This window comes from Struthio camelus, chromosome 3 (genome assembly GCF_040807025.1).
Source record: "Struthio camelus isolate bStrCam1 chromosome 3, bStrCam1.hap1, whole genome shotgun sequence".
NCBI lineage: Eukaryota > Metazoa > Chordata > Aves > Struthioniformes > Struthionidae > Struthio > Struthio camelus.
This window is the reverse complement of record NC_090944.1, coordinates 15,270,783-15,294,808: the sequence shown is the minus strand read 5'-3', so window position 1 is coordinate 15,294,808 and position 24,026 is coordinate 15,270,783. Positions and strand designations below refer to the sequence as shown.

General features: G+C 43.2%; 1 protein-coding gene across 4 annotated transcripts in view; it reads left to right on the top strand.

Annotated features, from left to right (window-relative positions):
- EVA1A (eva-1 homolog A, regulator of programmed cell death) overlaps nucleotides 1–24,026 on the top strand; it is a 210,796-nt gene that overhangs the window by 180,852 nt on the left and 5,918 nt on the right. For 3 of the 4 annotated variants that reach the window (XM_068937026.1, XM_068937027.1, XM_009686339.2), the window contains 2 exons: nucleotides 15,774–15,938; nucleotides 20,990–21,163. In XM_068937026.1, the coding sequence (XP_068793127.1) occupies nucleotides 15,774–15,938; nucleotides 20,990–21,163 (339 nt within the window). The remainder of the gene's footprint in view (nucleotides 1–15,773; nucleotides 15,939–20,989; nucleotides 21,164–24,026) is intronic. The other variant, XM_009686340.2, reaches the window with a different exon arrangement.

The following is a 24,026-nucleotide window of genomic DNA, read 5'->3' as shown; positions in this document are numbered from 1 at the left end:
ACCAGCACACTAACAGAAGCCAGAAAATCTCCTGTTGAGCTTTACAATGAGTAAATTACATATTTACAGAATCACAGAATGGTTGAGGTTGGAAGGGACCTCTGGAGATCATCTAGTCCAACCTCCCTGCTCAAGCAGGGTCCTCTAGAGCATATTTCCCAGGATCACATCCAGACGGGTTTTGAATTTACGTTTACACTGGGGCAAGACTTCTACTAAAAATTGGTTCTCTGAGAAGTCTGCGCTCTCCAGAGCTGGGGCTGGACCTGTGAAGATAGCCATGGTAAGCTTGTCGCCTAGGGAAGCGAAATATCTGTATTTAGGCTGGATGGAAGGCTTCTTCCTCAAGAGAGCTGGAGTGCCTGTAAATCTCTGGGAAGTGGGGAGGTGGAGTTCATCCCTTATCTTCATCCCCCCGCTTGACAGGGTTGTGTGTCTGGCTCCACGTCCTCAGCACCAATGTGGACTTTTTTCTCTAAGACTATTTCTTCTGATAGTTCTCCTAGTATGTACAATCAGTGTCTTCCTTGCTAGAAAAAACCTGATAAATACCAGTAGAAGAATGGAAAAATAAATCCAAAATACATCTGTAAGGGATGTTTTCTTTTTCTTTAAACAGCTGGAGGCATTGGTCTCAGGGAACTCCATCAGAAACTGGCCTTTTTTTAATTGGTCAAATTGAGAGGGAAAAGAAGTTTTAATATCAGACTATACTATTATATTTTGACAAAAATACAATCATGATTAGCTGTGTACAGGTGTGGCTCTAAAAGCCTTGCTCAGACGGACATGGATGGGGGAAGACAGTTTCCACATAGGAAGGTGCCTGACATTTATGCTGTCTTTGCGAGCAGAGAAGACGACCAATGGGAAATTTTGGATAGCTCATTAAATAAAATGATTGATACAAGCATGGCCTAAGAATAAATTCCTTCCACTGTAATTTTAGACAGTGATTGTAATAGTATTTAAGACAGAAATCTTAGGAGCCCTAGAACGTGGGGGAGGTTAGCTGCACCCTCATCATCTATTTTAGACCTCTGTCATTTGCATCATTTAACTGAAATATGGAAAGATTAGAAGTCAAAGACTTCCCTTTGACATAAAAAGGAGCAATATTTATGGCTCAAATTTGGCCCAGGAGAGTATTTTATCCCACCATCTCTCCCTTAAACCTTGCTGGTCCCTGATGGATGAGGTGCCCGGTGTAATATCCTCTTACAATTACTTGAGCCTGCTGGACTTTCTAACACAACCTTTTTTGTTCTTTGTGTTTAAAGGGAAAGGAGGAGCATTACAGAAAGATAGGGTAATATGTTTCCTTCCTGTTCCTGGGCAGTAGCAGCTCTACCCTGTGCTAATAAATTAGTTTGATAAGAGTGTTTAGCTTGAGCTGGCTGAGTTTATTCTCTTTTATGGTAGTAACTGAACGCCTCTCTCTGTGTAGCCTCTAGAAGTCGATGGGACGTGTACTGTTCCACAAGGGCAGATGGTGCATCACAGATGGTCCATCAGAGACAGGTACCTCATTGTAAATCACTGTCTTTGTGTAATGGGCATGGCTGGAACATGGGTACAGTGACAGTTCAGAGGAGGCTAGGTGGAAGCTCTCCGCCTCCTCTTTCCCCATGGAGCGTTTCAGTATTCCGTGTTTCTGAAGGGCTACCTGTTTGTACAACATATAGCTGGTTACAGCCCTCAGCTGAATGTGTGTCACGGCTTTCTGTCTGGGTGCCATCCCACAGGGACTGGGCTATCCTAGTTCCTTTTGCTGAGGACAAGCAGCAGATCCAGCTCTTTTCTTGGCCTGACACATCTCCAGGTCATCAACTCCCTGTCTGCTCTGCTGCTGCAGATCTGTGGTTTCTGAGACAGCGCTGACCTCTGAGGCTTGCCCACCTCTTGAGCCTTCTGCATCTGACCTGTGGACTTGCAGGGTTCCTCTGTACTGGTGAACAAAGTAGTGCCAAAGCCCGGGAGTTTGTGTTACTGGAACTGGATAGACCATACTGCTAAATGGCAGGGATGATATTTGATGTGTTTCAGTTCCTGATGTGGCTTTGGAGTTAGCACGGTCCACGTGCTAGTCCCAGTAGGCATTTTGGATGCAGCAAAAGAGAGTTTAATAGCATAGAGCTTGTCAAACTGTACCGGGCGAACGGCATGTTGAGTTTACTTGTATAGCTGCAACTACAGTTTATATCTTTAGGGACATGTAAAAGTGCAGGCTAACACTCGTTGCGTCTTTATGACGGTTCCAAAGGTCAGTTGATCTTTATCTATTGTAAAATCTTCCCTGGTCTAAGCAGAGCACCAGAGGACCACACACGTTTCCCTTCCTGTGTTTCCTCATCATGTTGGACTCTCTCTGGGTGAAGGTCAGGGTCTTCCGAAGAGGCTAGGATCATCCCTCCTGCGTGTGGGTTCTTTCCCAGATCACAGACTCCCTCGTTCTCTATGGCCAGGTTTTCATTGCCTGCAGATAGTTGTGGATATTGTATATTTAGTCTCTGACATTTCAGAAAAAGGTAAACAAAACAAAACAAATCCTCAGATGACATTAGGCCCCATGGAGAAAAAAAATTCTTTCTGCCTTCTGAAGATGATCAGCAGAAATACAAAATTTGAGAATAGCTATTGTCCTAGTATGCAGCGAGCAGCACAGACCACTTCATTTCCTATTTGGCCCACAGGAAAATAGGCAGTAAGGGTCACAGTGAACAGTCTGATCACTTGTCCCATCTCTGTCCTTTTAATCCTGTGACAGTGGATGGTACAAACTGTGTGAGGACTGGTGCAAAGCAGGGTTTTGCATGCTGCTGTGATTGCCCTTGAAAGAGGCTGGGAAGCTGTTTGCAGATGATATTTCAGAGTTCTCTCTCATATGTTTTGTTCAATGCCTGAGTTTGAATAGTGTCATAGCCATTTCATTTCTTTGGTCGGCCAATTATACGGAGACTAGACTGATGATGGTTTTTGATTTCCAGCTCTGTGAAACTTGGCTGCAAATCTGTGCCTCCAAACCGGTATAGCTCTTGGGAAATTGCACAGGCAGTTCTTTGCGCTGACTGTTGTACAAGCACAAAGATGGCATTGCTTCTACTTACTGCGTTTTTAATTAGAGTGTGCCTCTTTCACAATGTACCTTACTTTGAATTATATTTGTCTTAGACTTTCCATTACCTGAGATGTAATTGAAAGTGAATTATTTGCTCAACGGTGAAGAAAATAGCTTTCATGCAAGACTTTCTAATACAGATTGTGTTTCAGTTTTCAGAGAGAAAACTCTCTAGCAAGTCAGACATGGAAAACACTAACTAAGCAGTTAGTGGACCAATTCTTACTCTTCACCATAACAATAATTTTACCTGAATGATGCAGGTGTAAACAACATGGCAATGTAACAGATTTCTACGTTGGACTTGCTGAAGTTAGCTGAATCCTGAGAAAGTTAGGAAGCAGGTTTACCTGAGAGTAAACCAGAGATGAATCTCCTGCCTTACTCCATTGAAACAGCTAATGCTTTGATCTTTGCTCAATTATTTATTTGTACTCCCACGGTGCCTAGGAGTCATGGCCATGAATCACAACCCTCTCCTGCCAGGCTGAGGTCAATTTTAGTACTTTAATATCTGATATATCTCCTATCAGCAGTCTGCATCTGGCAGTCAACAAGTTAACAAGTATTTTTCTCCTGTGTTATGATCCTATGCAGTTATTAGAGTTAAGGTAATTAGGATGGATTATTTCAGATTTGAAGTAACATGAATGGTTATTGGAACTGTAATTCATAACATCTTGTCACTATAACCCAAACAGGTTGTGAGGTAGATTTTATCCTGTGCCATTGCATTTGTAAGGATTCGTTTTCCTTTAAAGGACCTGCCACTTTTATTTAAAAGACAAGCAAATGCTGCAGCATGTCTCTTTATAGACCAGGGCAGCTTCTCTGATGGTACGAACAGGGATTATTCTAGCAAAGGACAGAAATTCTTTGGTGGACTGCATTCATGAGTTTCTTTACTGGCTGCAGGATCTGGGTAAACCATCCTTGTCTATACCCCCTTTTGGAAATTTGTTTGTTAAAGGTGTACTTGTTCAAAAGATGTTCACAGCCGCTTTGTGTTGGATTAATCCTTTCATCTGGTGATAAGGTATCAGGGTCAGTGGGCTTAAGATATCCAGTAGAGGGAACAAATACTGTATGTGATACAGAGCATTATATTCCGCTTGAAAGAAGTGGCAACTTCTACTGAATGCGTGCCAGATAAAGGATTTGCATTGGGTTCAAGTTACTAGCAGCAAAGTTGTGTGTTAAAGTCTTAAAGTTTTTTTTTTTTTTTAAGAGTCACAAAAAGGAAGCCTAAAAACAGAGGTGCTACAGGATGAAGTGAGTGTACACTAGAAGTCTAATATTTCCTTGACTTTGAATTAGCAGTCTGTATTTCTTAGGGAATATATAATGAGAAAGACTTCTAAAAACATGGCAGATTAAGATGTGTCTCCATTTCCTCTTTCTAACTGGTTGAATTCAGCCATTTTGGAAGGTAAAGTAGGAGAGATGGCGCCTGGCAGGCCTTGCTACTTAAAAAGGTAAAAACTTCGGGATTCAGGATTGTTTAATTCCATTAACATTGGAAAAATGAGATAAACCTTTTGCCAAGCAAAGTCCTACACGAATATATAGCTTTTATACTTGGAACTCAGTCTTGCAAAGCCTTACTCATGCTAACTCAGGCATTTAACTGGAGATAAATTAGAAGACTAGTCACCCTTCCCATATAATTGATGGAGGAATGAATTAGCCAGCTCCCATCCCAGTAAAAAGCCTTATAAATTTAAGAGAAGGGAGAGGGGCTTTAATAGGAACGGATCTTAGTTACTTGTGTGAAGAGTGGGGAAGAGCAGACGGATATGCACGGAATATCCTCCGTGAAGAACATTTCGTGAAGCCTAATAGGAACAAGCATTCAGCTTTCAAAACCTCACGTTCTCCTAAAAAATCATTATTAAGTACTGGAAAGCTGCCACAAACGTCCAGTATTGTATATTCCCTCAGTGTTTTCCTGTGCTCACAGATTACGCTTGGCATGGAAGTAACTGCAGTGCAAGTTGCAGAAGAGCATGGGGTGGGTGCTCAGTAACATCCTCACTGCACTAACACAAACCCCTGGTGTTGTTTTCTGTGGTCTGTGTTCGCTTTTATGTGGTGGCAAGAAAGTGACTATAATTTGATGTTCCAGAAAACTAGCAGTTACTAGTGTTAGCAATTGTAGTAACACTTGAGCTCACGGTCCTTACTGTTCCCTCCGGATATGCATGGAAGCAAGATGTTGCATGCCATGTGTTTTTTCTAAATAATACATAAACCATGTAAAGAACTTTTCACAAACTACAAGCCAGATAATTTCAGGGTGATGCTCTGTGTTAGAGAGGTTCTGCCATTTAAATATACTTCCTTAAAAAAAAAAAAAGCCAAAAAAACAGGAGAGGGTTACTGTTCTCATAAGTCAAGAGCTTCTATAGGGGTTTTCCTCAAACTTTCCACTGTGCTCAAGAAGTCTCAACTCCAGAGGAGGATTTCTCTAAGGTTATGACCATATGAATAGGGGGTTTTATACTGAAAACAGTTTTGCTTCTTTGTTCGTAGACACGTGGATCCTTGGATTTCAAGACTGTTAATGTGATATGGCTTCCTGTATAACCCGAGTCCTACATCTTAGTAGCCAATGATGCCGCCATCAAGCTCTCTCTCTCAAACTACATTGCATTTGTGCTCAGTAAATGTTAATCTGCATGCATTTCTACGTAACTGAAAGGCGTTTAGCACTGTAGCCACCTTATGTAATTTGGTTTATTTTTAGTCTTTATTTCAATGCTGTTGATAAGCCTTCCGTATGCAGGATTTCCAACTCAGGCATCTCATGGGATGCTGGGAATTGTCACATGGATTCAGCCATGTGACCAGACAAAGTCACTGTCGTTAATGGCAGAGGTTACCAGCTGCTTTTTGTCAGCATTCCTCAGCCCTTGCTATCAAGGCATCTCTACCTTTTCAGAGAAATATGCTAACCCCTTGTATAGTTCTCTGCTGTTTAATTACTGGGAGGAAAAGCTGATGAAGTGATAAGAAACTAGAAAGTACTATTGGATAAGTAGCACTTAGATAAAAAGAAAATGTTATTTTACAGAGCATAATTTTACTGCTATAATTACAAACGTTTTTAATTAGGCAATGGGAGCAAACAGGAACCATCTCCTGGCTATGCCTATCAGCAGATACTGAGACATGTGGGAATGTCCAGTGATATACTGTGATTTTTTTCCTTTTTTTGAATCGATTGTTTTCTAGATCACTTTTCTGCAACCGCTTGGGTGTGCGTTGGCATCCTGAGCACAGAGACTTTCCTCCCCTGCTGGTGCGTGGTTCTTCACATGAGCAATGCCCTGGCTCCAGATCAGCCACACTTGAATACACAATGCTCACTGTTCTGTCAGCATCCTTCAGGGAGCCACATATTGTGTTACATATTTTCCTGAGAAATAGATAAGCCTCACAAAAGACTTTCTGACAAGCTCTAGAGCATAAATGAGTAAAGGACAACACTTCGGTCCTACAAAAGCCATTTAAAATAGTAAAATCTTTCTTACAGTGTTAAATGTTTAATGGAAATGAATGAACATGATGAGAAAAAATAGGAATTGTGTCAAAATCAGAAATTTAACTTCTCTCTGGATCAGGGATCCAGAGTGGAGGGATTATATTTACAGCATTGCGTAAAATTACAGTCTGTCATAAAATTTTGCTCTGAAGAGACTAACACACTAGTATTCCCTCTAATGCCTGGGAAATCCACACAAGATTGAGTTGATTTGTAAAGTACCAAAGTAAATATATGATAGATACAGTCCAAATGGGGGAAACAGGACAGAGCAAAAGGATGAGCCTGCCTTTCTAATGAATTTTAGTATTCTTTTTGTGCTATCCCCTGTATTTACTGTTCCGCTTCATGGATAATGGGCCCAGACCCCAGATGCAAACATACTTGTGTGTTGCAGAAAAAGCAAAGCCAAAATCTACTTTCTTGGATTCTGTTCCCCTCTCCTTTGCAGCCTTCCTAGTCTGGGAGGCCAGCTGTTTCTCCCAGATGCTGTCAGTCTGTGCTTGGTACCCTTGTAGTTACTAGGGTTTTTTTTTCTCCCTTGCCTGCTGCCATTTCTCGAATTGACGCTACATAACTCAGTGGTCAGATTCTGATCATGCTCAACATGAAAATAAGAGGTAAGTTGTTTAGTTCAGCAGAATGACTTTCGTATGTGAGTACCAAGGCAGGTGTCTGTTTCTACAGTGACCTTGCTGATAGTGCACTGCTAGCAGAAGCATTTGGAGGTGATGTTACTGGTTTGATCTGGAACCCATCTCAGGTCTTAAAATATTCTGCCCCTCCTCAGGAGTATAAAATTGTTGTACTAGTCTCTTCTGGGCCTGGTAGAAATTAGATGTAGGCAGAATGCCAGAGAGGTCCTCCAGCTATGGCTGGTAGAAGGTTCCATGGGGGATGTAGCTAAGTATGCTGGAATTTAGAACAAGTCCGAGCTTGAGTCTCATCCTCCTAGAGATGCATTATCTTGTGAAAAAGCAGAACTTCTACTGACTTTGGGAGCAAATGAAAATCTACCAGATGAAAGTAACTCTTCGTATCTGCAGATATCTTTCACAAGGCTTTCTTCCTTTTGATCCATTTTTCTCTCCAAATAGAACATGTAGAGAGCGCACGATGCTTTTCCACTACGCCCTTTGGAGACCAAAAGCCACATCAAGCAGCAGATTTATGGATTGCTGGCAATAGATGCTTCATATTCTGTTATTACATTTAAGATGATGAAAGAAGAACAACTAACTTTCATGACTATGAAAGCAGGAGGAAAACTGCCTGTGGATAGATCAAGCACATGCATAATTGGCTAGAAATTAAGGTGTTTGTAACTTCAAATCCTGATTTGAAAAGTTCAAGATAGAAGAAAAATATCGAAGTAAAAGATGTGAAGCAGTTTGTAAGATTTTAACTCAAATACACTCAGGAGAATAATTCCAAAGGTAACATTATGATTCATTAACTATCCGTAATGAGGCTCCTAAATTTAAGTAGACAGAATCTCCCCTGAGGGCCTCCAAAGGCGTCCACCTTTCACCTTTGATGATACAGGGAACTTAGGAACTTGACTTAAGGAGGACTCCTTCACTAGACACCGACAAGGCGTGCATGAGTTAGATGCCCAAGCTAGTTGAACTGGATCTTTTAATAGGGTTATTGCATTTCTGGACATCCAGAAATAGGAAAAAGCAGGCTGGGATGTTTTGCAGTCCTGTACAAGGTGGGAAGGAGAGGCTGTCAAGGAGCAGTGTGTCTCTCTGCCCCTTGGAGAGTCTCAGTTGGAGGTGTCCCACAGTACCTTCATCTCCTGGACCCTCGTGCAACACAGGGCCCATATACCTGTAAAGGAGTTCACTGACAGCAGCAATAAGACTGAGCTAATTTTTGGTGTGTGGGCTTTGATTCTGAACCAGAAACACTTCCATTTCTGCTTCTGAAGTAACTTCTCTGCAGCTGCATGAGAAAAGGACGAGCATCTCCTTTTCTGTGGAGGGCAAACAAGACAAGAGGTTGTCTGTATATTTATATTCTTGTTGCACAACCTTCACGTAGGTAGCTGCTGTCAGAAGATGCAGTAAAGGGCAAAGCATCTGGGTTGCCTCAGGAGTAGTCTTGGCAGAGTGCTCTGAAAGCTTGTATGAGTTGTGTCAGGTATCACAGCCTCTACCGTTTCCCACCAGCATAAAAAACGCCAGCAGAAGAGAAGGATTTCTGCTTCAGGCAGCATCTGAAGGGAGGAGCCAGAGAGAAGGGCCCTGGTGCAGTCATGGGGCTCGGAGAGGTGTAGGTGGCTTTGGTTATGACAGGGCTATTTTTCCAGACAGCCTCACTTGATTTCCGCATGGTATTTGGAATTGCAGGAAAGCGGACTTACTGTAATTGGCATGAGTCATTTCCATGTTATCAGTGGTTTGGAACTGCCGTGCATAGAAAACATGCCTGCAGTCGGCTGAGTAACTCCTTTCTTTGTTAAATTTTGCATTCAGTTTCAGGATTACAGACTGTATCAATGCTGGGTGAAAAAGGTCTGTTTTTAAAATGAATGAAGGAGATGGGAAGCTGGGGTCTTGGCCACTTATGTTCATTAAGCCTCTGCTCCTGTTTTTTTGGGAGCGAAAGTTTTGCATGCCAATGTTTTGATCAAATTCCACCTGTCTCCTGGGATACTTTTTGCATGTAAGCTGTACCATACTTTTACTTTAAATATGATACAGGACGTTCAGAGGTACATTGTGGCTTCCTAGCCATACCATGATGTTGATGTTCAGTGCACTGAGCCTTTTTAATGGGGATGCCCAGGCCATCTAGCCTCTCATGGAGGTATTTGAGAGCTGTAGGCTACAGTGCTGTCCTATCAGGTGATTATACAAATATCTCGCCAAAAATCAATGGCTCTGCTGTCAGATGAAGGGGTAATTCCTGGTGACGGGGCAGGAAGGGAAGGTCGGTGTTGAATATGTGACATGACACACGTGATCCTGAGAAGAGGCAAGCACTTGCCATGCGATGCAAGCTGGGTTTTCGTCACTTGAAAGGTGCACATCCGTGGCTGAGACAGAGCACTAGAAGGGGTTTCAGCTTGCTCTTTGGTCGTGTCTGAGGCCCTTGGGAAGGAAAGAGGGGATAAGCTGTGCCTCAGTTTGCTTGCTTGGTCAACCTGGATGTGCTGAGCATACTGTGGGCTGAGCAGCCTGGTTTGCTGCCTGACACTAAGATTTAATGATCAAATTAACATCTTCTACCTCTATGTTTCTAAATACATGGTGTCATTACTGTTGTCACCAGGTGCAGGGTTCTTACATGCCTGATTTTTTCTTCTTGCTCTGTGATTACATTGTGATGTTTTGTGGTCTGATTCAGCCAAAATCCATTATTTTAACAGCCATTGTTGACTGACTGCTTAGTGAACTTAGGTTTTACAGCACATAAAACACTTTCAGTTCTGTAATCTTAGAAAGCCATACATCTTACGTATGTGCTAAGGAATTGCTTTCTTGTAATACTTCTGAAACATGAATGATCCCAGTTCTGGCTGAATGCTGTGCATTTTCAAGGCTTGAACAGAAATCTTTAAGCGCTACCACCACTGAAAACCTGCAGTAATTTATGCTGGGTGTTTACTCACATTAGGGCTTTTTTTTTTTTTTAATTTAAAAAATATGTTGAGCATCAACAGTTCCTGGCCCCAACCTGCCCAGATAAAAGGCTTGATTGTAATTTTCATTGCTGATGGAGTCACGTTTTGTTCAAATTGCCCTCTGCTTTGAGCATTTGCAGTAGGATTTGTTGAAGACCCTGCAGATCTGTTTTAATTGCACTGAGCTTTCAAAGTAAACCTTATGGGTTGGAAATGCACAAGTGAATATATAGCAGAGGAGTGGAGAACGACAACCCCCCGTCTACATATTTTGAAGGGTGAGCTTTCGTTGTTCTTTCTGCCCCTTGAGTGATCTGTGTATACAGTGAAAATGGAGGTCAGGGAATAATTGGGTGCTGGGAATGGAAGTCTCTGAACATGTTTAGGACTGAGCAAGCACCAGGAAATAACAAATGATGGAATTAGCAAAGAGAGAGAATGGTTTGAGTGTGCGAGGCTGAAATATAGGGAGCCTGAATTTGTTTCCTTTCTCTGGCGCAGATTACCTCTGTGAGCTTGGACAAATCACTTCGATATTTAAACACTTTCAAAACTCTGTCCCCGAGCCAATTCCCCATCTGTAAAACTTGGGGGCTATAGAATTCAAATGTTTTGGTTAGGGGAATAGTATATGCACTTTAGATTGAAGCACTCAGCAGCGTACTGGAGTAGAGTTCCTGAGAAAGAGCAATATTCCACGGCAAAATAATCTCTTGTGGCAAGTAGCCGAATTCCCAGAACTGGAGTGTTTAAAACTAGACAGGTCAAAATAGTAGAAAACATACAGCAAATGATCTTGCTTAACAAAGAGGCGAGGTGTCGGCTGGCCTTTCCATCTCTTAGCGCTGTAATTGAGAATTTTGTTGCTTGTAGGAAGAGTAACAACTTCTTTTCATCAGCCCTCTGTTTTCTGGCCACACAAGAGAGTTCTTGTGTGAAAATTCCAGTGGAAGGAGTCTCTGTCATGTTCAAATAAGGATACTGTCAGCAGCAGTAGCATATGCCTCTTCATACTGTCCTGCCAGTTGCTTGCACCCAAATCTGGTGCGTCTGCTCCACCAGTGAGACCACACTTCAGCTTTGATTTTGATCACCCTTATTTCTGTAAGGGGGAGGCTGGCAGGCAGCAGTGGTGAGTTTATATTGTGGATTGATACCATTAATTCATTGCAAATGGGTAGTACAAGTCTTAGGTTGGGAGCCAGTATAAATTAGTGCCAGTGTGGGCAGTGATTCAGACTGATGAGCATCCTTTGGGCAGGAGCAATGGAAGCAGGACCCCCAGCTGCCTTTACAACAGATGCTGCAAGATTGCATGAAGATTTTTAAGAAGCAGTGAAGGAATGAACCCACTGAGCCAAGGACCGCCTTGCGGGTTTATAATATAGGACTGCCTTTGGCGGGCGCCTCACTGGCGTGTCCTGGCCATGGTGGCATGGGCGCGAGTGCTGGCAAGTTTGGGCTCACGCGGGGTCAATATGGTGATGGGTTAGACCCCGCTGTGGGTAACCTGAACATGGCTTGCAGTCTGGAAAGTTGCTCTTCCCTCTGTGTGGCTCAGGTGACCAGCCCAAGTCACCTGAGAATTTCATCATTTTGATAAGCGTCCAGGTTTCAATGCTGATTGTCACCATCTAAGAGCCTGAAGGTACCCGGAGGTCCCCAAAGCAACTCATTTCACCTCTTCTTAGTGACAGAATTTCTCAGGTGCATTTTAAGGCGCAGGGCTCCTGCCTATCAGACATGTTAGTGTTTTGACTGAAGACGCTGTTTCTTCTCCTCCTGTCCATATGTATCACTTGTTCTGCTGACTGAGTTGCTTTAACTTCCCTGCTTGATTGAATGGAGCAGACTAAGTGCCAACCGTTCCCTGCCAGGATTTCTTTGCTTAGTATGGAGATAGGTCTAAAAGCCTAGGTACCTTTTTCTGGTGGGTTTAAACCTAAGTAACTTTTCTTGACACCTTGCTTCAGTTCATGCCGTGCTTTGTGTTAGATGCACTCCTCTGTGGGGAATTTAAGGAGGGTATTTCAAAGGAACCAGATCTTTAATCTTTCTTGTGGAGTTGGCTGCCACACAGAAGCTAACTGGAAACTGTGAGGTGTTTTGCACTTGAAAAAGCCTTTCCATTTTACTATCTTTGTAAATCAAGCAGCATAAGCTATGTGTTCGCTCAGCATCATATAAACTAGAGAAAGGACAAATTTGCTGTATGCAGTCACTCCAGTTACCCTTTTGCCAAGATAAGCCTTTTCCCTGCAAAACGTCGCCAAGATATTTATGAAGTCTGTAGAGAGAAACGGTCCTTTAAAACTAAAAAGTCCAAGGTTTGAGTGCTATAGACATCCTGTGTTGCACTGAGTAAGTTGCTTCCAGAATTTTAAAGGGGTTTAGTTGCAAAAATGAAGACAGGTACCTCTTAAGATTTTTAAGACGTTACGCATCTGTATACTTTTGGGAATCTCTCTCTGAAGCCATCTCCATTTTACAGCACCGAATGCCTATTTGGTATTCATCGTTCTCAGCCGTCCCAAAGAGATAACAGTGCAGCCCTACCCCGTAAAGGTGCTGTGACAATGAATGCACTGAAGGCTGTGAAGTGCTCTGGTTTGCAGTGCTGACCCCCCTATTATTGACTCAAGGGGAAAGTTATTCGCAAATGGCAGCACGGTAAAGCTAATATCTGACGACGATCCCAGCTGTCAGTAGAGAGGAGGAACTTAATTTACCCTGCTAGATTGTCCTCTGAAAGAGCCCTTTTCTCGGTTGTTAATAATTTCTTTGGGCAAAAGTTAGTCTATAGGAATACTTCTTCGTAATACTTCTTCATCTCCACTTTTCCTTGAGATGTTCTTGATCAGTTGCCGGCTGATTTAGTGACGTTTCTTTTAACCTCAACTCATCCGGCAGTCCTATGGGTAGCTTTCGTAGCAGTGGTGGCACAGATGCCAAGGTGGGAAAAGCTCTCAGTTCCCTGGGTCTGTTCAGGGAAAGAAGTTTTTTTCTTTCTCTTTTCGCTCCAATTGTTTAAGTGGGTGGTGGTGTCATCTTTTTGGAGATAGAAGCAGCCCCAGCCAGTCTGTGTTATGCCCCAGAGGTGGTCATGAATACTGGGAGGTGGAAGCAGTTGAAGAAGGGTTGAACCAAAACGTGAGACTAGCAAAAATCTGTTAAAAAATTGACCTCCTGTTCCTCTTGTTTCACTTTCTTCATCAGATGCACATCCACAGGTTAGCCAGGATGCAGTTTGGATGAAAAGTGTATAAAGGCAGACTGACGTTTGTCTTCGGGATGCCTTTCAGGTCCCCAGCCTGAGATGTAGCAAATGGGGCTTTATTTTCTGAGGATGCTGGGCCTTTTGTCCTCTGAATATTGGGTCTCTTTAAGATGCCACAAACCTGGCACCCACAACAGTTAGCTCTGAGTATCTGGTTTATAGGATGATCTCTGTGCTACACACCTCCTTCCCAGACTTTCTGATATTTCTCTGGTGCAGGTATACTCCTTGCTTCTATTTAGTTTCTAGCAGGGGCTATATTTCTTTTACTGCCTTCCCATCGGTGAATAGTTGCCAATTCAGCTTTCACTAGAAACTGCTGTGCCAGCTCTTTGATATTCATAAGCTGTGGGTTTTTACGTCTGTTTCCTGACCTAGCATGACTCTACTAATAGTGCGAGAACTTCAGTACTGCTATCTTGGCAGCCTAATATAGAAGGTCAGTCTGTAAATATAGCTACAATTCGCTTTGCCTCAGCAAAGACAGTAAGTCAAACACAATGTAAACAAGGTGGTTGGATCACTTCCCCCACCAGCACTGTCTGTAGCTGAGCAGGGTGATTTAATGGGCGTGATTAAATCTCATGCTCCGGCTTGACAGCTGATTAGCTGCAGGGGGCAGGAAGGAATTTCGTTTCTGTTCCAGGGCTGCGCACTCTCCCAGTCCTCCTTCATGCTTGTGCCAAGGATCTCAAAGTGCTCCACTTTTTAAATTATGCTTCATCACATCCCTGTGAAGAGGGGAGATGAGAGAAAGTCAGGTCTGCAACATAGCTGTGGGGAAACTGAGGCACTAGGAGGTGGTAACCTGCTCAGGAGGAGAAAGGCAGTTGCCATTAGACCTCGGAAAAAGAGAGCTGACCAGTCAAGCAATGCTCTCTCGGAGCTATTATATATCTAGCAAATGCATGCCTTTCAGCCGTCTGTATCTTTAATACAATAAATGTCGTTTTAAATATATTTAATATACTTTTATGTATCATATATTAGTGAATAGTTGCTGGAGCGACAAACATCCTGCTCCTAAGGAAAATTTAATTTCCTTATTTTGTCTTTCGTTGCTCTATTCCTCTCATATCTAAGCAGAATGGCAGGTATGTGGTTTCTCTCTTTGTATGGAAAAACACTTTGCTCTGAAAGAGCCTGAGATGTTGGCCGCTGCAGAGGCAGAGAACTGGTTCAGCTCAGTTAAGGACCTGCTGCTTTGTCCCTAGAGGGCAAATTGATGAATTTAATATGTGGATTCACCTTCAGTGGGTGTAAATTGAGGTAGCTGCACTGACTTTGATTGCATTATCAGGGTGTACAGCTGAAGAGGTGGCCTTGCAACATGAACCAGGGGAAAACACTCTCCTCACTAAGGCATGCTTTGGTCCAAAGAAAAGACCGTAGACGCATTGACGCAGCTATCACTGCAGCTCTCATAGACATACTAACCTAACTTGCCTGCGTGTTGCTAACGCTGTTGCTGAAGAAGCATGGAGAGCAGCAGGTATTAGCCGAGTCTTTACTCTCCTTTTTAGGATAGAAGGAACAGAGAATGGGACTTTCCTAGCTTAGCTAAAGCCTAAAGCCCAAGGGGGAGTGGTATATTTAAGGTCTCTCAGGGTAGGGCAGGCCTACAGGCAGGGTTTCTTCTGTGGTGGATGATTTAAGCGTCGTGTTTTATGTGCATAGATCTTCTGGAGTTTAGTCTTGTAAATCCAGAGTGGATAGAAGCATTTAACATGCAGCCTTGAGCCAGGAACCTGATGGCCAGAGGAAAGCTGGGATTCAGACAGGCGCTAAACTCCCCTCCTGTGGGGCTTCCTGCCCAGCCTGCCACCGTGTTAGGAGCAGAGGTGTCTAGCTGAAGTACTCTGAAGCTGAGGGCTGAGGCCAAAGACTGGCTTACTTGGCATTTCAGTGACTGAGCTGGGTGTCTAAAATAAGCTGTCTGAATCTGACCCTTTGTCTAGTCTGAAAGCTTAATTGTAAATAAACACTATCTTAATCACTTTATAGTTTCTAGCGTTCTCTCACTGTACCTCTCTGTGCTGGCATTTGCAGAGCATTCATCATAGTGGTAAATGAGTGTCTGTTTGGTCTGCAAATGGTATAATTAAGTATCATTGGAGCCCATAGTATAATGCGATAATTCTCATTCTGACCAGCTGAAATAACTCACTCTAACAACTGTGTTCTTCCTTCTCCTCTCTTTCAGTTCCCAAGAAGCTTCTGCATGAAACCCAGCCAAGACCAACCAATTACCAAGGATTTCAGAAGCCACATTTTCCAGTGCGGCCGAGGGCATTTGATCCCAATGTTATAGGGGACGGCGTGTTCCTTTCTGATGTCTCTCCTTCCAATATAGGGCGTGCTCTCCCAGGTAGCTATGCCTATTGTGATGCTGGCCCTAACCTAGCTGTGATGTGGTAACCCTTCCCCTCTGTCTTCCCTTACAGAGGCTATGTACTGGAATTCTTATCTGGGTTTCTGCATTGTTCCCAAACCCCATCAATTTCACAGTGGGAAGCAGAGGTTTCAAGGCATGACCACCAACTGACTAAAGTGAACTGTGAAACTCGCGCTGGGTTTTGTGAAATAGCAGTCATGGCCACCATGCATGTCAAAACTCATCGCAGAAATACTTTGCAGGTCCATCTAATACAGTAGCAAAGAAAAACGAGGGTAGAGAATAGATCTGTATCACTGGGGGCAAAGAAGTTTTCAACTGAGCTTTGAAATATGATACTATTTCCATAACGTGCAAAGTCGAGAGATATGAATGAAGTCAAAGCTTGGCTCTCTAGGGAGAGGTGACTAGGAGTAAGAGGTGGCATATGGTAATGAAAAGCACAGGTAAGCATATATTGGGTTAGCTGGTGTGTTTTTGCATTGTTTTTCCCAACAGGCAGGGAGAGGGTATATGACATTACTCCTGAAATTCCCATTCTATGCTCCCAGAGATTCAACTCAAGGTGGGGGGAATGAGCAGAGCTAATTTTGACTCTGTCTGTACTCTTGGCAAAGTTAGTCTATAGCTTGGATAATCAGTCCACAGATAACTGAGAGTCAGCAATAACAGATTTGTCGGTTTGGAGGCCTCACTGAAAAATTGTCAGGAAAAAGAATTTTGGGTCAACCTGAAATAAATTTTGTGATCCTGGTGGTTCTTTTAACCAAGATAAAATACTGAACTCATTTTCATTAAGATTCATCTAAACATTTCACTTCTACAAGTGACACCTTTTGTTTAGTTTTCACATTGTTTATCCATTCATTTTAAAAATATGCACCACTTTTCAAACAAAGATGTCATTTTGAAATTAAAAGCTAAAAAAAAATTGTTTTTAAAATATCAAAAGGAAATATTTGGACATTTCTGAAACCTCCCTTCCCCTTTTACTTCTTTTTTAAAAACTGTCTGGTAGAGTTTGTCTGACTGCATGAATAATCTCTTTTGTGCTAAAACTGCATTGTTAGAAAAATGTACTGCTATCTGAAACAATTTTGCTCAGCTTTGGTGTAAAGTCCCATAGAGACTGCTTGAGTGGCTGGGAACAGCTCAGAAAGGGTGAAGGTGGTGAAAAGAAAATCAATAGGTGAACTGATTAGGCAACTATAATGTCTTCAGAGCAAGCAAGGGGTAAAGGGGATGTCTTTTACTATGATCCTGGAATGAACGGCAGACCGGGGAACTATGTGGCATAGCAACACATGGTCCCTGTGATTTTATATTTGTTTGTTTTTTTCCTCCTGCATAACCCCAGTCATTTTCTACTTTCCCTGTCTGTGCTTGTACAATCCTACAGATCACAAAACCAGTTCTGTGGTTTTGTGGTGCTCTTTGCTGGATTATGGTGTATTCAGACAAGTATTCATTTAGAAACTTGTTTGATTACATGTGTCCTTTGGACAAGTCAGAGGAAAAAAAGAGATTCTTCTTACAACTCACATGAGAGAAGTTACGCCTTTCTCTCTCTCCGGAAAGACACCATTATTGCACAGCATGGTTTGCATGGGATGGCCAAAACCCAGCAGAAGTGGTCTCCCTCTGAGCCTTTCCTGGCTGATCTAGCACATGCACATAGACATCACGTAGATGTCTATGTGTGAACCACTGCATCAAGCTCTAAGTGTTTGCTGCAGCGAACGCATCTAGGATCTGTCAACTGTGTTGCGTAGGGCAGGATTCAATTGCCTCATCATAGATGCATACTTAAGATGCTCTGAAGTATCCAAGACATCTGCAGGAGCCTGGCAGATATGAGCTAGGATCTCTGGAAGACCTCACTTTTTTGGGCTGGTAGAGGCCAGGTGGGAAACTGCAGAGTGTTTCAAACGGCAGTAGACACTCCTGTAGGTAGCTTCTAATATTTGCTGATATGAGCTTAGATGTGTATCTACCTACAGATACGATCACACAGATGCATCCATTTAGGAATCCCAACTCCGAAGTAACATCAAATCCAAGTTGCCTGTAGCAGCTGTGCAGACAACAGTGTTTTACCTATGTTGCATGTTGGCTAGTGGTTTCATGATTAGAAGGACCTTCTCGGAACATGTCTGCAATGGCAGTGCTGTGCAGCGCGCAGCTGACTGGATGACTGAGCTAGCTCTGGCATTATGGTGCTGCACTGGAGCTACCTAGCCCTGCTGTGAGGCCAGGCTTATTAAGTTAGGAGGCTCCATAAGTCTAATGTGATTGGTCTGCATTCAGTACTCAGGCTAGTGCCTCCTGATGGCCCTGTACTGTGCCCCGTGGGTGTAACAGCCCACTCTCAGCTGGCTTGGGGCTCATTGTTGCACACCCATTGCATGGTGGAAGTCATCACGGTATTTGTAAAGTTTCACAGAAGAGCCTTTTTCTTCCCAAAATCCTGCTTAAAACTTGCCTCTGCTGTGATTCTTGCAATTGGGCATTACTAGGTAAATGGGGAGCTTTTACTGAACTCCCTTCACTTCACTATGCTATGGGTGTACGCTCCATCAGTCCATCTCTGTTTTTGTCACCCATTGCACCCTCTTCTCTGTTATCTCTCTGAACAGCCCCTCAGTCTGGAACTGGGGTGCATAGGTGCTGTTGACATAGCAATCCTGCTAATCTATAAGGGAAGTTACCTTTGTGGCCAAATCTAGCCTATTAAGGTTCCTTTGATATTTAGGAGTGTCAGTACACAGTAAGCCCCTAGCCGTCATTTCCACCAATGGTCAGCTAACCAAACCCTGGAAGCAAGCTGGAGCCTGGACCCTTTCTAATGCTGGCCCTGCCTGTTTCTGTCTTCCAGTCTCCACCAAACTCCCTTCTCCAAAATCCAAAGTAGGGATAGAAAAGGGGAGCCGAAACACACTAGTGACTGAGTCCCAAAAAGACTGTGCAAAGGAGGTTGGAATATATCTTAATGCCATCGCATAGAAGGAAGCAGCATAATTAGTAGCATGGGCAACAGGGTAGGATTGAAACTGTAGAAGGTTGGCCCATATGTACCATGACCTATAGGCTCAATGTAGATGTTCTCTGAGTTAAAGAAGTTACTTTATTCTTGGCAAACAGCCCTGTGCAGGTGCTCAGGCCTCAAAGGTAAGAATAGCTGGTGTGATAAATCATAACCTTTTTGCTTTCAGTCGAGTTCTTTATCCGATTGCACTGCTATTGCCATTTCAGAAGAAGGGAAATTTAGTCACAGAAAATTTGCAACCACTCTAGCAAAGGTGAATAACAGAAAGGTTTGCACTGAGGGCAGTGACCCAGTTTTTAGAAATGACAAACATCCCCTGCTTCCATGGATTTCTTTGCAGAAACAGTCGTAGAGAAAAATTGAGCTGCTTGTACAGACATGGATTTACTGGGCAGTGAAAATAAGGAGCAGATTAGAGGGCAGGTTAATGTTTCTAGTGCCTATATGTGAATTAGAAGTTTTTCCAAAGCCTTACTATTGATTTCCTGCTGAATGTGCCTTTGTCCCTCTGTGCCTCAGTGCCTCCATTTGTAAAACTGATTTTCAGTGATCTCTGTGCTCCTAAACCTCTCAGATTCTTTGGATATTTTCCCCTTTTGGATCTGCCACCGAGGCATTCATGTCAGAAAACTGTGCTTGGGGGCCAGTTATTAACACCTCGGTAGCTTGTAATGTGTGGCTTTCCCAAGGCCATGCAGCTATTCAGTGGCAGAGATACGACAGCGCCCGCATTCCTTGGGGCTAATCCCTCGCAGTAACACCTGGACATCCATCACCACTGTGTCTCCTCTGAGGCAGATTAGGAGTTGGCACTGCTGTACACACGTTTGTGCACACAACCCCTCTCCATCCTGTATTACCTGTTCTCTTTGACACCCCTAAATGCCTGTTAGTTGTTTCCCTGGGCTGAGCCACTTCCTGGCATGCAAGGCGTGAAGCTGAACGTGATGGCTCGCTGTACTGGGTTTGTCAGGATTGCAGGTGGGTCGGGCAGCCAGGGAGCAGACATTTGTGCTCTGTGGCTGCTCCCAAGGTGCCTCTGCTTGCACGGCGCTGATGGTATTATATGAGATGGACCTGACAGTTTCCGGAATTTAATACTTGCAGATAAGTAGAAGCCAGGTGCAATTCTGTGATTTTTCTGGTGCCTTGCTTTTTTTTTGGTGAGAACCAGATCCCAGGGAAGGAAGCTGGAAAATGTGTAATAACTGCAATGAAACAATCACATGGGTGATGGATCTGTATCCTGTGCACCAATTTTTGTGTGTGTTTAAAACAATTAATGGTTTGTGACTAGTGGGGGTGTCTGCCTGCAGATCAAGGTGCAGGGAGTACTCAGCAGTGAGCTGATAAGGTCTGAAAGGGTCTCTTTGAGCCTCCTGGAATTAGCTGCCTTCTTAGCTCTAGTCTTCGACAAATAAAATCAAATCATTAACCCATGTTCGCTCACCTCTCCAAAGGGGAAATGATGTCTGGGTGAAACACAATGCGAGCAGGCTTCTGAAGGAAGTCATAAACTCAGATCCGCCCTTCCCTGAGAAGGCTGGAGAGAAAGCAGCTCTGTTTGCCAGGTGTGGATGGATCACTACAGAGTTACAGTGTGACACCGGCAGAGGGTTGCCGACTCTGTCTGTGTTTTCCAAGCCGGTGTGCTGAGTTATTACAAGCTTAGCTGAAATCACTGTTGATAAAAACTCCTTTGATTTACATAAAAGAAAAGAAACCTGATTATATATTTGCTGTAAACGTAGGTGGGTGTGTCTAAGTGGTGACATGAAAGAGCAGGAGACGGGGGAGAGAAGATGCTGTCTGGATACAAACACTGCCTGTGTTCAGCTGAACCTAACTGAGAAGATTTAGTAGCCAAAAATAGGGAAATCTGGGTGGGTTTTTGCTGAGCAGATGCTGACTTTGTGGGGATAGGGCAGGACAGGGCTGGGGCACGTGCCTCGTTTCTCATTCCCTTTCTATTCCAAAGCAGAGAAGAAGAAAGGGAGATCAGCTACCTTCTACCCGCTAGAAATCACTCCCTTCCTGCTTCCTGTGGATGAGACACAATCGCCAGCGTTCAACAGCAGCATGGAGCCCATGGGCGTTAGCACGGAGATGGCACTGCTCAGCAACATCCTAGCAGCGTACTCCTTTATCACAGGTAGGTCTTCTGGCTGCAACCTGTCTGGGCTCTCACAAGCTCTTTGTAGACCCTCAATTGGGTCTACATTTCACAGTCACCTAGGGCTAAATCTGCCCCTGTGAACTGTTTGTATTTTCCATTAGTCTCTCGGCAAGTTCTCCCTTGAAAGACCTGACCAGAGCAGCTCTAGCAGATAGTATATAACAGGGTTTACTGTGCTCTACTTTCCCCCAGACTTGCTCTTATATGAAGTTAAATATAATGTAATCTTACATATGATATTATTCCTAATGCTCCATTTTCCTGGAGATCAAAGGCTGGCTCCTTAGGGAGGCAAGCTTGTTGTCCTGTAATTTGGAAAATGAGTAGCATTACCCTGCTTAAGAGAACTTGGCTTATCTTCAGTAGAAGTGTGAAGATGAAGTAACTTGAGAATCTGCTTAATTGTATATTTGAATCTGGTTTGGAGTAAGATTTCCCTTGATGACTGTTTATCTTTCACCCACGTATATCTTTCAAGTAACAGAGGAGCTGTCTTCTATTTAAATTTACTTTAAAAATTTGCTCTTGACATAAAAACTGTGCCCCTTATTCAGTCCTTGGGCTCAATGCCACTGGTAGCAAGAAGTCCAGCAGAGACAGATGATGTAGTGCAATAATTTCCCATCCTGCAATTGCATGAGAACCTTGCCACCAGTAGAGATTGCCTATAGAGCTGAAGGAGCCTACCTAAAAGAAGTAGGAGCGCAGGCTGAGTAGCACCAGCTGCACTAATTGAGCATATTTTAGGCCACTCTCTGCTGCTTTCCTGAGGAGGAGGGCCCTGGTTTCTGTGTAACTAGTCTCCAAAGGCAGGACAAGCTTTTTGTAGTAGCTTTTCCTTATGGGACTAAAAGCTGTTCTTCATCTGTTTAGCGAAATATTTGTATGCACCTTGCCAGTAATATTCATGTCTTGCTCTTTCACTACTTGCTGCAAATAATTCTGTGTACTGCCCCAAGTCTGCTAGCACCACACTAATGCAGTCAGGTGATTCTGTAGCGTTGGGGTCTATATAACTAAAACTCCTGTACTTGTTAGCCATAGCTTTTTATGTCTTTATGTGCTTATTCAGTAGATGCTAATTCATTCCTGGTATCAGGCGCATGCGCTTGCTCAGATTACCACCATGGTACTACAGACAAGTAATTGGATTTGAAACCACCTATGGCATTTTGACAGTGGTTAGTAGTTAGTAAGAACATTACTGTACATTTAGTGGAGGTTCCTTCTAAAAAAAACCATGAATGGTAAACCCAAGGTTCTGCCCCTCTGCATGTCACATGATAGCTTCAGGACCTGACTTTTCATGTCACCTTCAAGAAGCAGACAGCTTTAATGGAAGCAATAACGCTCTTCACAAATGATGACTGAATATGATATATTTTTGTTGCGTGGACTTCTGGAAAAACAAACTTTGAATTAATCTTCTATTACACTTCTCCCCTCTCTTACCTGAAGCTGCCATTTTTGACATGAAAGCGTCTGCATTCCCAAACCTACTATAAAATAAAATGCTGTTAACATACTTTCCTCATCTGAACAGTAATAGGCAGCAGAAGGTTGCAGGAATTATGGCAGGGGACAGCTGGGACTGGGATTCAGGACTGTTGACTGTGCCCCATGGACTTCACTTCCACCTACCACAGTAGCATGCTTTGAGTTTTTATTTATTTTGTAAGGCACAAAGGCCTCGATTCATCCCCTTCACAAGGTGTCAGTCTTGGCAGGAGCGTCTAGATTTTACTGCAACGCAAATAATAAATAATGACAGCTTTAACTGTCCTATTGCTGTCAGATTTGCTTGCCCTTTCACAGTGTGGTCTCCCTGTGATGTGTTCCGATCTTCTGGATGCCAAATAGGTAAAGCTCAGATATCACAACTTTAATTTCCAGTGATGAGTTCAGGAGCTTATTAATGTTTTCCAGTGCACTTAACCATGGCTTTTAGATGAATTTTAGTCTCAATGACATATATGTTAAGTTGGTTACTTATTACAAAAATAAGTGACGGCTGCCTCATTGGTTGAAATAACAGATGCCCTAAACCATCTTTATCTGCTTTGTGTAATTTAGCCCTCTATTTTTAATGGAAAGGATGGATTTGGCCTGGTTTATTTTATTATATGTGAATATGAAGTGATTTAGATGATGCGTTCAAAGACTAGCAGTGTCACAGGGCACAAATATCATTGGCAGAAAACTAGAGCACTACAAAGCTCTCACCAGTCCTATTGCAGATTTTGAGCAACAGAACACTTGGAAATTTTTGTGCTTGTCTGAGTTCAGGGCGCTGAAAGCAGCTGAAGCCACAGCAGCTGCTGATGTCCACAGTGGAGCCCTCATGGTAGCTCAGGAGAGGCAGGGTGTAGGGTGAACAGGGAGGGCCGATTCAAACATCTTCCCACTGCTCCTGACCACAGCCTCTGCACCAAAGGGAAACATTAGTGCAAGAACTCCTCTGTTTCATGGCACCAAAAAGGTCATGCGTGAGGTAAAAGATGGATACTGAAACTACTGTATTCAGGACTTCCCTGGGTTGATGAGTTGGCTCAGAACAAGTTTGCAAGAGAAAATTGTAAGCGGGCAGGGGTGATATATAAAGATGTATTTTCTGTTGGGACAGAAGATGGTGTATGCCCTCAGATCCACTCCAGGAAAAGGAAGTTACAGACACTTGGTATTTGATGGGTCAAGTGCACACCTGAAATGACAATCCGCTCTACTCCTTTTCCTGTCTCCAGACAAGGAGGTGTTTCTTAGCCTAGGGAGAACATCCACAAATCCGTGGGGACCCCCTCTCTGCTCGTTGTTGTAGGCCTTTACTGTACAGAACAACAGG